Source organism: Sparus aurata, chromosome 10, assembly GCF_900880675.1.
Source record: "Sparus aurata chromosome 10, fSpaAur1.1, whole genome shotgun sequence".
Lineage (NCBI taxonomy): Eukaryota > Metazoa > Chordata > Actinopteri > Spariformes > Sparidae > Sparus > Sparus aurata.
Window position 1 is genome coordinate 22,023,795 of NC_044196.1, and position 13,484 is coordinate 22,037,278.

At 41.4% G+C, this 13,484-nt stretch overlaps 2 protein-coding genes across 2 annotated transcripts; one reads left to right on the forward strand and one right to left on the reverse strand.

The window, feature by feature from the left end:
• The first annotated feature begins 1,638 nt into the window (after nucleotides 1–1,638).
• Nucleotides 1,639–13,112, forward strand: zcchc4 (zinc finger, CCHC domain containing 4). Its single transcript, XM_030431915.1, has 13 exons — nucleotides 1,639–1,854; nucleotides 2,231–2,349; nucleotides 2,444–2,526; nucleotides 3,078–3,350; nucleotides 6,256–6,336; nucleotides 9,599–9,671; nucleotides 10,348–10,498; nucleotides 11,186–11,286; nucleotides 11,537–11,658; nucleotides 12,229–12,304; nucleotides 12,396–12,447; nucleotides 12,577–12,724; nucleotides 12,861–13,112. Exons 1-13 carry the CDS (start codon nucleotides 1,767–1,769, stop codon nucleotides 12,982–12,984), a joined length of 1,491 nt encoding a protein of 496 aa, XP_030287775.1. The 5' UTR covers nucleotides 1,639–1,766; the 3' UTR covers nucleotides 12,985–13,112.
• On the reverse strand, nucleotides 6,154–8,684 carry LOC115590535 (nuclear factor 7, ovary). Its single transcript, XM_030431916.1, has 6 exons — nucleotides 8,422–8,684; nucleotides 8,180–8,275; nucleotides 7,820–8,056; nucleotides 7,713–7,732; nucleotides 7,495–7,625; nucleotides 6,154–7,072 (listed from the first exon to the last, which is right to left on the reverse strand). Exons 2-6 carry the CDS (start codon nucleotides 8,255–8,257, stop codon nucleotides 6,474–6,476), a joined length of 1,065 nt encoding a protein of 354 aa, XP_030287776.1. The 5' UTR covers nucleotides 8,258–8,275; nucleotides 8,422–8,684; the 3' UTR covers nucleotides 6,154–6,473.
• Nucleotides 13,113–13,484: the final 372 nt, after the last annotated feature.

Below are 13,484 nucleotides of genomic sequence, written 5' to 3' on the forward strand. Positions count from 1 at the left end.
ACAACTGAAATGGAAATGCTGCTTTGGGAAAAAGTAATCTGAATCCACTGTATCCATATGCATTAGTTAGTCTGCTTAAGGCAAGTTATGGCAGAATTCAAGAAATCTGATTCAAGGCCAGATGATTCTCAGAATCAATATCAGAATCAGAATTCCTTTATTTGTCCCCCTTTATTGTCACAGCAGCCAAAGGACAGTAATATTACAATAAACAATAATAATAGTAAAAATAAAACAATTGATAAAAAGGTAAGAAATAGAAATAGATTCATATACATGTTATATACATAATGTATACAATATGAAAGAAAATAGAGTGAGAGAAAAAAAGATATTAGTGGGCTATCATTAGTTAACAATAGCCCCTATTCTTATCACTGAATTCCCCAACCTTTATGCTTTAACTTTGAAAGAAACAATCCAACGCTTTCTGTCTTATGCTAAGTAACAGCGGGCATCTTGTCTCCGTTTTGCTTCAGCATCCAGCAGGCTGCTCCTGAACGCAGCATCCTCAGGCTGACAGCGCCACTGCCACGGCAGGGCGGCATACGTGGGAACTGTAGTATCTAAGAAGGGAAACACCCATTCTGATTAGCAGCGTGCTGCTGATGTTGGACTACAAGCCAGTTGTGTAAACAAAATGCATTGTGACAGACACTGGCAGTGACAGAGCTGAATTTCATTTTCTGAAATGCCGAAATGCCTCACGTTACGCAGTGCGTTCCTTTATTTTGTATTTTTAATCGATTGTGAGAAGCGACGATGAAGGTGTTTAATATCATATTGCTCAGTTACTTTCGGTTGTAATACAAATGAACTAGTGGTTTGTACAAAAGGCCTTTGAGGAGGAGGAACTGGAGGATGATGACAAAGCTTTCATTAAAAAATAATACACTCAAATGTTTTTTGGTTTTCAGATATGACAAAGCTGCACTCAGAAATAAGCCTTTTCTTCTCTTTTCTTTCGTTCCTTTTATTCTTTTTTCTTTATTTTTTTCTTTACTGAAATGTATCACCAAACCTACAGACATGACTCAGCGGTCAAATACTTCTTTTGTCGTGACCATGTACATCATATAAAATGATTTAAAGTTAACACTTAACAACCATCATTAATAAATGGCTGATTTGTAGTTGATATAGGCTAGTTGTTATGTCACTGTTAACAAGCACTGAAAAGATTAATAAATGATTGTTTATTGCAGCTTAAGTTGCAGCTGATGTTTATGAATCTTTACAGATGCTTAATAAATGATTTGCAGAGCATTTCAATGTTTGTTGATGGTGAAACAGCTATTAATTCTTAAAAAATTAAAGTTTTTGACTTGAATTATGCCCTGACTACAAATGTACCATTTATCAACATAGTGTTATTAAATATATACGTTTTTAAAAAAAAAAATATTATTAAGTATTTATAAACATTTATAGCTAGGCAGATACGTGTATGAAGTTCATCCATTGAAATCACGAAATTATTGATAAAACACTCACTTCCGAATGTAGTTCTTATTTTCATCACCCCAAAATACAAAACTGTGCCCAGTTTGGTCGAATATTTAGTCGTTAACATAAGAGCAATCACCAAATCAATGTTTTGATTTCTGGCCAATGAGATTTGGCTGCGACAATATCATCGTGACGTCAAATTAACGCGACTGAAAACGGCATGCCTAAAGATCCATGCGTGGCTGCTACTTGTCCGGTGCGCATCTCGTGTGAAACAGTTTAAAGTAAAGTCCGTTATTTGTGTAACACCCAGTGACATGGATGCGACCGAGCCTAACGACGATACTTTTGGGATAGATGTTATATTTCCAGACGGCGATAAAACAGCGCCATGTTGTCCGCATGGTAAGTCTACATCTACAGCAGAACTCCATTAGGAAATATTCTATATTTCAACGTTGCTTTGCCTTTTAAGAAAAAACATTTACACACTTTTCATGTTTATGTTACCATACGAATGACTAATGTCTTTTGATAAATTCGGCGTATGGAAATATGCAAACAAAATTGCATACCAATAAAATATAAACTAAAAATGGCTTTACTGTCCGTGCTGCCATGGTGTATTTTGAAGGAGAGAAGTAGCTAATGTTTAGCCATGCTGTAGCTAAACACACCCAGCCCCTGCACTAATGAGTGTTTGTGTTTAGCATTTAGTATTAGAAATGTGGCTTTTAGGGTCAGACGGAATAATAATAAATGTCTCGTGTGTTTTTATCAGGGCCCACTTTGCTGTTTGAGAAAGTTGGCAAAGGGGGCGAGAAAGGAAGGAGGTTTTATGCCTGCTCAGCCTGCAGAGACAGAAAAGACTGCAAGTTTTTTCAGTGGGAGGATGAAAAGGTAGGTTTACTGGAGTTCTGATGGTCACTCATATTACAACAGGCCTGATACCTTACTGATCCAATGAACTCATTTCATTTGAATTACCTTGAAGGTGTCTGAAGCCAGGAGTTTGGCCAGAGAAGCTGAGAACCAGTCAAAAAGACCTCTGTTCACCCAGAAGCAGTACTGTAGCAGGTAAGAATTAAACTGCAGCTCATCATGGCCCCCACCGCACAAGAGGCTTGCTTATGATAGCCTTGATCCAGGATGTATACTATGTAGCATGGTCCTACATGGCTGTCTTCTATTATTTTTTATATATACTATTTTAATCCCAAATTGGGAAATTCTTTTTTCCACTCACATTACACACAGGTGCGCACACACAAACACACACATGCAGTGTAGAGGAGAAGAGCGAAGGGGCAGCCACACATGCCACGGCGTCCAATGAGCAGTGTTAGGGGTTGGTGCCTTGCTCAAGGGCACCTCGGCAATGCCCAGGATGTGAACCAGCACTCTCCAACTGCCAGTCCACATCATTCTTTTTTTGGTCCGGGTGGGACTTGAACCGGCGACCTTCCCAAGCCAAGTCCCCACGGACTGAGCTACACCCCTTCTGACTGTTTTGCAGGATTTACAGGGGTGTAATGTCAAAATGACATGACCAAATTAAGAATCCCCCCCATACAAAAAGTGAGCATTTGAACCAACTCTCTCTCAAAGATCTGTAACTTGTCCCTCAGGTTCAAAAAGTTTGCCTCACTCCCCCTTGACGACAAGAAGTTCTGTCAGGATTGTCAGCTTCTCCTCCTCCCGGGAGAACATGAGGCCCACTCCAGTCACAGATCCACGGCTGTTACAGCGGCTCAACTGAGGCGACCCAGTGTGCTGCTGCGTCCTCTGGACAACAAGAAGAGCAACGCCCAGTACCTGTTCACCGACCACAGCTCCCACTTCCTGCTGGACACCCTGGCTGCTCTCGGATACAGGAAGGTGCTGTGTGTGGGCACACCCAGGTGAGAGACGTACGGTATATAAGTTTGATGATTACAGATCAGGTTGACATCCTGTCTTAAAGGGTCAGTACACTTAAATGTTCTCTCTATACCACATTGATAATTACCTGAATGTCGATGCAGAGTTGCAGTGAAAAGGCAAGACAGGTATGTTTTACTCTGTAGTGCGACACTGTGTGGCCCAAAGTCTTGAGAGAAAAAACAAAAAGGCAGAGCAGCTGATTTGAAAAAATGTTGCAATGTGCTTTATTGTGCAAAATCCCTTAAGTAATGACATTGTCTGTTTTCTGTGGTGTAACTGGTAAACCGGACATACTTTCCCATCACAGATCATGGATCATGACATTTTGAGCCAGCCAGCCTTCAGTGTTGATTGGTTACGCGTGTAGCAGAGAGTGTAGCAGTATATAATCATTGATTTTATGTATCATAATAAACATAAATACAGGATAGCATCAGTAGTATACTGTATGGTATTTCTAAAATGAAGTGAAAACTGGTTTTCTTTCAAGAATCACAATTTTGATGAGACTTTATTTCCACTTTTGGATATTTTACTATTGCTCTTTGATAAAGTAAAAGTATTTGTCATTGGACAGCAATGGAAAATACAGTTCCATGAGAGAAAGAGAGTGAAGTTTTAAATGAATGAATTAAGGAACATATTGATGTGTGGACGCAATCCCTGTCGTCATACCAGCTGGATCGTCACTGAAAATGTCCTGATGATCTCTAGAGAAGAGTGGGAACACAGTTATTGTAATTGAATTCTGTGACACTGATACCACAATGCATTGTATAATAGGGGGATAATCGATATATTGCAAGAAATTTCATCCATGATACATCACGATATCTGTGTCACTGAAGAAATACAGAATGTATTGACTGCACTGAATCCATTTCACAGGAATTACAAAACATTTTCAATCAATTTCACATGAATGACAGCCAAGTAAACAAAGAGTATATTGCACAGTGTCTCTTCTTAACACACACACTGAGTACAACTATCATTAAATATCTATATGTGTGGGTTTCAGAGCTACTTAAACCATTTTTAAAATTTTATTTGGTTGTATACCTATGCTTGAATAAAGATAAAGCTGTCCTCCGAAGAGGGGTGGTGGTGGTGGGCCAAAAATAAATAAATAATAATAATATATGTTTTTTAATTTTTTTATTTTTGACATTTTTAAATATCGATATTTGGCACCAGTGTATCGATAACGTACCTCAAGACGAAATATCGCAATATATCGTAGAATCGATATTTTGGCAAACCCCTATTGTATAATACGTTCCTGCACTCTGCCTCTTTAGGAGTATTGTGTCTTCTTTATTAAACAGTCATGATCTATAATCAGATGATTGTTTTGCAATATATCAATTATTGTAGAAATGTTAGGTCATGATTTAATTGTCATTGTGTTTGAAGGCACAGTTTGTCTGAATAATGATAATAATAATAATAATAATAACAATAATAATAACAATAATGCTTTCACATCGGGGAGTCACGATTCCCCACATCATCGATTTGATTTTCTATTTTGAGGTCACGATCCGATTCTTGATTTCTTTTTTATTCCTTTTTTTTTTTTTTTTTTTTTTACTGTAAGCACAGTTTTTGACTAGTCTAGGATCATTGATTTTATGTCATGATAACTTATTTATTTTTTTAATTATTTCAAAAGATGGTCTACATGGTGTCATGGGTCTCCATCTCCATTATTTGTTTGCAGTGTACCACGCTAAGGCTGTTAATCAAATTTAAACCATTTATTAACAATATAAATGCAACAATAACTTGTTTCACCAGTTAATTGGAAACTGTGAACAAAAGAAGAGAAGTCATAGAGGGATCCTGCCATCTAGTGACCCTCTTGCAGTGTGCACTCATCTACTACTTCTCTCTTTCTCTTCTGTGAGCTTCGTAGATGGGGCGAGTTTGAAAAAACTGGATTTCTATTTCCAATCATCATTAATGTAGTGCGCTGAGATGGTCATGTTGCTGTGTGTTGCTCTCGAGGTCCTGCAGTCTGTCGTTAAGGCCACTAAATCTGCACTGCTCAGACCTCCAGTAACTTTTTCCTTGACATTGTAACACATGGAGGGCTACACCTTTGTGGTAAGATGCGACCTGCTTGGCATTTCGTAACGTGGTTCCGGTGTCCTGATTAAATTATTAAATCCACCGCTGAATAAGGTCATATGTCTGATGCTACAGATACCCCTATAGCGCTAGTTACTGCTTCAGTGCGAGTTTGGTTGAAGTTCAACTCTAAATGAGGTCAGGAGAGTTGGCTATGTTAACTCTGTTTTCTCAGTCAAGTCATGAAGTTTATGATGCCTGTGGAGATCTCCGCCATATTTATCATGTTGCCTGTCGATGCATGCGCTAGCACGGCTTACGAACTGTGGTTTTCTTGTCAACAAACGCAAGCGCTGTTGACATAACTCACCAGGAATGATAAATATTTCCACAACGGTGATTTCAGAGAAGCAGGAGGGGGGGTCAAATTCAATTTATGTGCCTCCTGTATCAGCAGTCACATGGTGTCTTTTCATTGGCTGCAGCTTCGGGTTAGAGCAGATAACCCTAACTTAACGCGCTACAACATGGACGTGATGGTAGGAACATGGCTAAATCCTCGATCCCACCTTTGATTTTGAAGGTCGAGATCTTGATTTCAATTTGATCAGTATTCAACTTACAATCGAGCTCAAGACACCCCTACTTCAAGTATTTATACATCACATAGACCGGCTTTATGATTAAAAAAAAGTCAGAAAATCTCGCTTTTTCGGTATTGGGCCTTTAATTAACTAGTCAAGTTAGGATGGTTTTATTTCTTAGTTGTATTAAATGTTGCATCATTAACATTGTTGCTGTTTGTGCCAGACTCCAGGAGCTGATCAAGTTGCGAAATCTGGAGCAGAAACACGAGCCAATCAAGAGCCTGCTGCTGGACATTGACTTCAGGTTAGTTTATGTAATTTGTCGTTTTGTACCGTGATGTATTCTGGTTTACATCTGCTTTGATTTAATGTTGAATATACATGGACATATAAGATCATCATTAGAGAGTCCACATCACTGTCTGGAGTTTGGCTGCTGTATCATGGAGTGTTGAGATGGCAGAGCTCCAGGTGGTTTGGCCACATCTGGTTCTCCGGCGGTTTCAGGAAGCGTATGGCGGGGTACAGGGGCTCAGTGAACTGGTGGTGAGCCCTGTCAAACATCTGCGTCACAGCTGCCGAGAACCTCTGCAGGACGACCATCGTGTCTGCGTCGTAAAACATCAGCTGGCCCTTGTCATAATGCACCCACACTCCGACCTTTCCCAGTGGCGTTTGCCCGACGCTCTGACATGCCACGTGCCGGTCGTTGTGCCAGGCAGAAAGGCGGCCGTTGCGAAGCTCCACGCACCACGAGTTTCTGTTTCGGCCCAGCTTGGCGCCCTTGTCCCGGCCCTTCCTCTCCAGGCTGCCGTACGCGGCACCCACGGCCCAGCCGGAGCAGCAGCGGACGTCAACCTCCCAGTAACTCTGCGCAGTCGGGACAGGAGAGCGGCCCAGGGCGCAGCACACCTTATCAAACTGAAGAGGGTGCTCCGGAGCCGAGCGAGCGGAGCTTGAGAAGAACATGCCCCGCCCCTCCGAGGTCACTGCGATCTGGCTATGGCAGGTCTGCTTGTCAATCACCATGGGGAAAGAATCTGAAATTAAACAGAGAATTAATTAATTTACTGATGACATTTGACGTGTAGCCACGCAGCTGTGTTAACATTAACAAAACCTTAATCCTGCAGGAACACCTGTTGCGTGTCACGTCTTCGATTTCGACTCATTTAAGTTCACAGCAGGTCTGAATAACAATAGTTCATGAATCTACAGTTCTGTTTTTGTGATTTGTGTTGGTAACCTCAACTATATAGTGATGTAATGGCTTTTATTTTTAGTTCATATATACTGTGAGTTGTGTTTCTGATATGTAGCCAAGAAGATCAACGCCAAAATAGAAACTTATGCTTTATTCTCATCTGCCCAAATGAACTATACTTTACTTACTACTAACTGCCCTAAATGGGTCAACTGGTGGAAGGGGATTTCTATAATTCAGAAATAATAACGTCAGAACCTAAGAGGAGAGTCTTCCTCTGCAGCTGAGTTCTCAGGGTCTTGGAGATGGAGGATAATGTCTTCAGGAGCCTTTCAAATCGCTCTTCGTTCAGTCGGATTTCCTGCTCAGAGGCGTCTGGCTTTTTAGGACTGGAAGAGCGATCACAGAGATTATGAGAAGACCGAGAGGTGTGAAGACATTTCAAGAACATTTAATGTGCCGGTGCAGTGTTTTACCTCACACTCTCAGATGGGCCCTTGAGATAAAGATAAACAGAAATCCTGAGTAAAAAGGCAGGAAAGCTTTTCAGTTATATATTTTTTTAACAACTCTCAAATCAAACCTTTTGGTCTTGCCCTGCCACTGGAGTCTTGCTCAGAGCTCTCTGGGTGCTGCTGATGTTCTTATTGACCTGGTCCTGATGCTGTGTCCAGTTCTTGAGAACCTGGTCCAGTCTGGTCCGTGTCCGTCTCAGGTCCAGCTCCAGAGAGTCCAGGACGGCCTGCTCGTCCTGTTTCAGAGCGCACCGCATGCTCTCAAAACGCTCTCGGACCTGCTGCTTCATCACCTCTGTGCTCCTCTTCAGGGAGGAACATGGACAACATGAGGGACTAGATGTTGTGTATACGCACACACAAAGGAGTTATTATTCTGTTTGTCATCAAGCTATTTGCAGTCGTCTTTGTTGCTGTCTCATACTTACAGAGAGGTCGGCCTTGCGCTTCTTCAGAGACTCAATGTGAGCCTCAGTCTTGGATCTTTCTGCCTGCAGCTCCTCCATACGTCTGGACAGCTGTTCCTGCAGGGTGCAGTGTTACAACCAGTCGCATTAAAAACGCATTAGTAAATCAGTGTAAACTTTGTTAATCTCACTGGTGCGCACAGTGTAGACTAGGAAATATTTTGTCTCCCATCAGTCCAATGACAAGGCCATCCTTCAATCACCTGGATTTCCTGCTTCGATCATTTTGTATTGCTCTCTGGAAATCCTCCTGTCACACTGCACTGTGTTGCTCACTCAGCTGTGAAACTTTTCCTTCTCCATGTGCTCCACCAACACTTGTGTTTTACCTGAGAGGGCTGTCCTGCGTTCGCCAACTTCCTCTGTAGTTTTGGAGAACGTGGGAAGGGCTGAACCACCGCATCACCGTTGCCGTCCAGCAGCGCGAAGCTCAGTCCGTCCTGCAGTGCACCACGAGCGCCTGCAGGGGACACTCCCAGACCACTCTTTGCCGACTGAGCCGCTGTTGACTGCCCATTACCGACAGAAAATGTCTTTTTTTCTGCCATTTCTGAGAGCAGAAAAAAAACCCCACATGTTAAACTTCTACCTGCGATATCTCCTCTTTTTGCACTGTCCAAAGCATTTCTGTATGTTTGCCTTTGCTGTAGAGAAACCAGTTCTTCAGGCTGTTGGAAATCTGTCAAAACCTGCCTGTTCTGAGTTCTTGCCAAGCTTTTTGGAAAAACCCTGTAATACCCAGGAAATGGTCTCATTTTTTCTTTCTTCTGCATATTTACTATGTCTAAATGTTCTTGGGCAAGATAGTGAACCCCAAAAACTGCTCCTGATGTGCTGGTCGGCACCTCGCATGGCAGCCACCGCCATCAGTGTATGAATGTATGTATGAATTACTGTAAGTCGCTCTGAATAAAAGCATCCGCTAAATGCTCTTAAATTTAAATATCTGTGGAATCAACTTGTAAACCTCTACATGCTGTCGCAGCAGTATATGGATAACGAATATTTAAATATGGACTTAATTGTAGTTTGGTTAAATCAAGTTTTCAAGCGGTTCTTACCTGAGGTGTCTCTTTGTGCTGCGTCTGCCGTTCAGGTCTGTAAAGAATGTGCAGGGCAGCAGTACAGAGTGGGTGTTTCCCTGTATTACAAGCTTTAACCCGCACCACACGCTCGCATACTTAAATCGTTACCTGGATACACACCTCAGGATCCACTGTGTGTTTGCTCACGTTGTGTGTATGTACAGTAGATGAGTCCAAACCTGCTCCTGTTTCCAAGCCCATGGTTTAAATGAAGGAAACAGTAAATCAGTTAAGTTACCCGAATGTTTAATCTTTAACGCCAAATAACATGATTTTTTTTCCCCCCATGTTTCAGATATGCTCAGTTCTACAACCAGGATGAGTTCTGTCACTACAACATGTTCAACCATTACTTTTTTGATGGAGAGGTAAGGGTTAAACACATATGTTTGGTTTCCAGGTCAGTACATTTTACGTTTAATTCGTTGCCACGAATCTCGTTTATAATGGTGAACCTTACGATGCGGAATTTTTTATTTCATGCGTTTCTATCCAAATTGGCTCTGCGTGTGTCTGTGTCCTGCAATGAGAGAGGGTTGGTGTGTAACCGGAGAATACCCCTCAAACATGTGAACGTGTGTCACCGCCGCCACAATACAGTTTGGCTGTGTGGAATCTGGACAGCTGAGCAGATAACGCCCTGTTAGTCAAACCTCAGCCTCTCTCCCAGTTTCCTCAAACAAACCAGTTCAGAAAAAAAACACAAAAAACATCACCAGGACAGCTGCAAGTCCTAGCCTGCCCCTTTTCGGTGGTTATTCCCAACTCTATGAAAAGACGCGCCAAGCCATAGAAGATGAATTGGCTCAAACACAGATCCTTGTGCTCACCACATATAGCCAAGAGGCACTGTTGGCGCTTTTCACTGTTTATTTATTGTATTCTTATATACATTTTTTTTACTTTTTAAATTATACAATACACTGGTAATATGACACATAGTTTGTTGTGGCTACTGAAATAAAGATAACATTTTAGATTGTAATATTGTAGCTTGTTTTGTCTAAAACTGTGGTCTTAACTGTATCTCTAACTTCTCGTCAGGCTTCCAGTGCAGTCCTGCAGGCGTTCCTCACAGAGTCCGACGGGGATAAGGTGGTGATGGTGGCCGACCCTCCGTTCGGCGGCCTGGTGAAGCCTCTGGCCAACAGTTTCTCTCTGATCTCACAGACGTGGAGGAAGCTGCAGAGTTCAGGTCAGTGTCGCTGTTATGTGGAGTTTGAGGGGTTCATCATTTGACATTTGTCATTAATTTCTTGAATTAGAGGCTCAATTCCCTGGTAGGTTTGTTTTAATCCTTGTCATTCTTTCATCTTTGGTCTTTGTATGCAGACATTACAATTAGAGATACCAGTATATTAGAAACAAGTCATATAAATGATGTTTAAACTTTATTTACCACACAGTTAGTAGAATTTATTCATGGCCAGTCGGTGGGTAGCTAAGGCTATAAATCAAAAAACGGACATACTAGATTTGTCATTGTATAAAGTTTGGTAATGCAATAATATGTTAGAAAACAGTTGCCTATCTACACATCCAGCAGAGCAACATTAACATTAATGTATTTTTATAGGGTGTAGGGAAAGGGAAGGGAAAGTCATTTATTTGGCATGACACGTGTTTGCATAGTGAATTGAGATTTTGGAATTTGATGTATAAGACGCATATCCAACATATTGGCTACAGATATTTATATATACATATGCACATGTCAGCCACACCATTAAAACCACTGATGGGTGATGTGATAACACTGATCATCACTATTGATGAGTGCAGCTTTTACATCTCACCAACAAATGTCATAAAATAAAAAGCTGTATTAATGATTCTAAAGTGTTTGAAGCTAACAGCCATGTGTTTTTTTTTTTATGTGCAGACGGTGGTAACGCTGACATGCCTATGATTTGGATTTTCCCATATTTCTTTGAGCCACGAATCCTGGAGTGTCTCCCCTCATTCGCCATGCTGGACTACCAGGTATGCTGGGAGTACATCCCTTTTAGCCATTGAGTAATACGGATATAATTAGCAGACCAATATTGATTAAAAAACACATATAGAGACTCAGGAATCAACTGAAAACAAAACTGCCCTGGAGCTGCAGCACAGTGGCAGTGATCACCTGTTATTAGACTATAAAGTAACTTCAGTACATGCTTTTTCTGGATGATACATTTTGTCCCTGTGTACTTTTAAACACTAAAGTGAATACTTTGTTCCGAACCAGGTGGACTATGACAATCACCCTCTGTATAAACACGGGAAGACGGGCAGGAAGCAGTCTCCTGTCAGACTCTTTACTAACATTTCACCTGGAGACATCGTCTTGCCCAAGGAGGAGGGCTACAGGTATCAACACGCTTACCCTTTCAGACCTAATCTAGAGCTTGACTGCCTCATCAAGTTACAGAATCTTACCACTGACATATCAGTATACGTCCGACCTAGCCCGAGTCAGTTCACCCTGCTGCCATCTGGCAAGTGATACAGCAGTAATCCCTGTTGTACCACCAAAGCAGGTTCTTTCCTTGGGCAGTGAGACCCCTCAATTCATCCACACTCCACCGTGTTTGCATAAAGGGTCTACAACTATAATTTCATCAATCTTCAATCGTTTTGTTGTGTAATTATAGTTAAACTGAACACTGATGAACACTGTCGGATCATGCTGGGATAACATGAGTCCAATGCTGCCATTTTTAAAGATTCACCATTTTACCATTTATTATTAAGATGATGTCATGAATGGAAAGATACTAGTCCAAATAAATGCAAAATAGAATTTACATTGACTAGTGGTCTCAGACCCTACAATATGCGACCAAAGAATATATAAATAATCTCACGGAGCCATGCAGTTATTACAAATGATTTAGAAGTTGTGATAAAATTTTGTCTGTCTTCCTTTCCTCCTGTTAGATTCTGCTCCCTGTGTCAGAGATTCGTCTCGTCCCTCAACAGACACTGTGCTAAGTGCAATGTCTGCCCATCCAAGGTATGACACCACAGCTTCCACACATTATATTTTGTTAACTCCAATTAAGGGAAATGTTACAGCTTCACCTCTCTCTCCTGTGTGCCTCCAGGATGGCCGAGAATGGAAGCACTGCTCAGCATGTGAGAAATGTGTGAAACCATGTACGTAAACGTCGACGCAATAACATCAGATTCGGTCGTAGATGTGCATCTGTACAGAATACAGAATGCTTCACATTTTCTCTTGTATTAATGCATGCCATTTAATTTTTTTTTTCTCCCACCTTTAAGCCTGGAGACACTGTCAGTCCTGTGGCCGCTGTGCCCTTCTAGACCACCCATGTGGGAAAGCTCAAGGGAAGGAGGGTTGCTTCAACTGCGGCAGCCTGACGCACAAATGCAAACAATGCCCTCGCAAAGACGCACACAGGGCCAACAGGTGAGCTCAGAGAACGATCTCTGTGATAAATAATAAATCTGTTCACTCCATCAGTATACCAATAAGAGTCAACAGTTATGTGTCCTGACTTGTTCTTCTGCGTCTGTGTGTCTGTCTGTGCTGTGCCCCCCCGCAGGCATCGGCCCAATGCCAAGAGTGGAATCAAAAATGTATCCCGGCCTCCTGTCTTCAAGGCTAAAGCTAAGAGGAAGTCAGGAGCAGCTCGCAGAGCAAAGAAGATGGCTGCTCTGTCTGTCTGACCTCAGCGTATATGCAGTGTCTTGTCAGTTGTGCAATCTACAGCAAAGAGGTTTTTTTATTTAAACTGAAACGTCTGTTCTTAACAGTGTTGGCAGTTGTAGTAGAATAAAGTAATATCAAAAGAGAATTTGCCTCGTATTGTGTTTATTCTCTCTTTTCAAATGCAACAGTTCTCTGATTGTCTCTTAATCACGGCAGATTTGCTTCATGATTATACAAAGTTATGCTTCGGCCACCTGATGGCAGTATTGTTCAGGTGTACTGTGTTCCTCCTGGAAGAGTTTTCCCTGCAACTAATTGTATTTTAGTGGCAACTGTTTTTACTGTGAGCCCTGTGTACGTATAGTAAAAGTTGTGTTGATAATACAACAAATGTCTCCAAGTTGAGATGTTCATGTCCTCTCAGTGTGGCATGTCAGCACATACAAGCACACACTTTTTATTATATCGTCCAAAGTAACAAGGGGTGTATTTTGAACAAAATATGTATACAGTAAAT

Bases quoted from the DNA above. Each gene is read 5' to 3' on its own strand.
- LOC115590535 (XM_030431916.1), bottom strand. From the start codon at position 8,257: ATGGAGGAGCTGCAGGCAGAAAGATCCAAGACTGAGGCTCACATTGAG. The intron at 8,057-8,179 runs GTAAGTATGAGA...TCCTCCCTGAAG, and splicing joins AGCGCAAGGCCGACCTCTCT to AGGAGCACAGAGGTGATGAA. The intron at 7,073-7,494 runs GTTCTGACGTTA...GTTTAATTTCAG, and splicing joins GAGGAAGACTCTCCTCTTAG to ATTCTTTCCCCATGGTGATT.
- zcchc4 (XM_030431915.1), top strand. From the start codon at position 1,767: ATGGATGCGACCGAGCCTAACGACGATACTTTTGGGATAGATGTTATA. The intron at 9,672-10,347 runs GTAAGGGTTAAA...ACTTCTCGTCAG, and splicing joins ATTACTTTTTTGATGGAGAG to GCTTCCAGTGCAGTCCTGCA. The intron at 12,448-12,576 runs GTACGTAAACGT...CCCACCTTTAAG, and splicing joins TGAGAAATGTGTGAAACCAT to CCTGGAGACACTGTCAGTCC.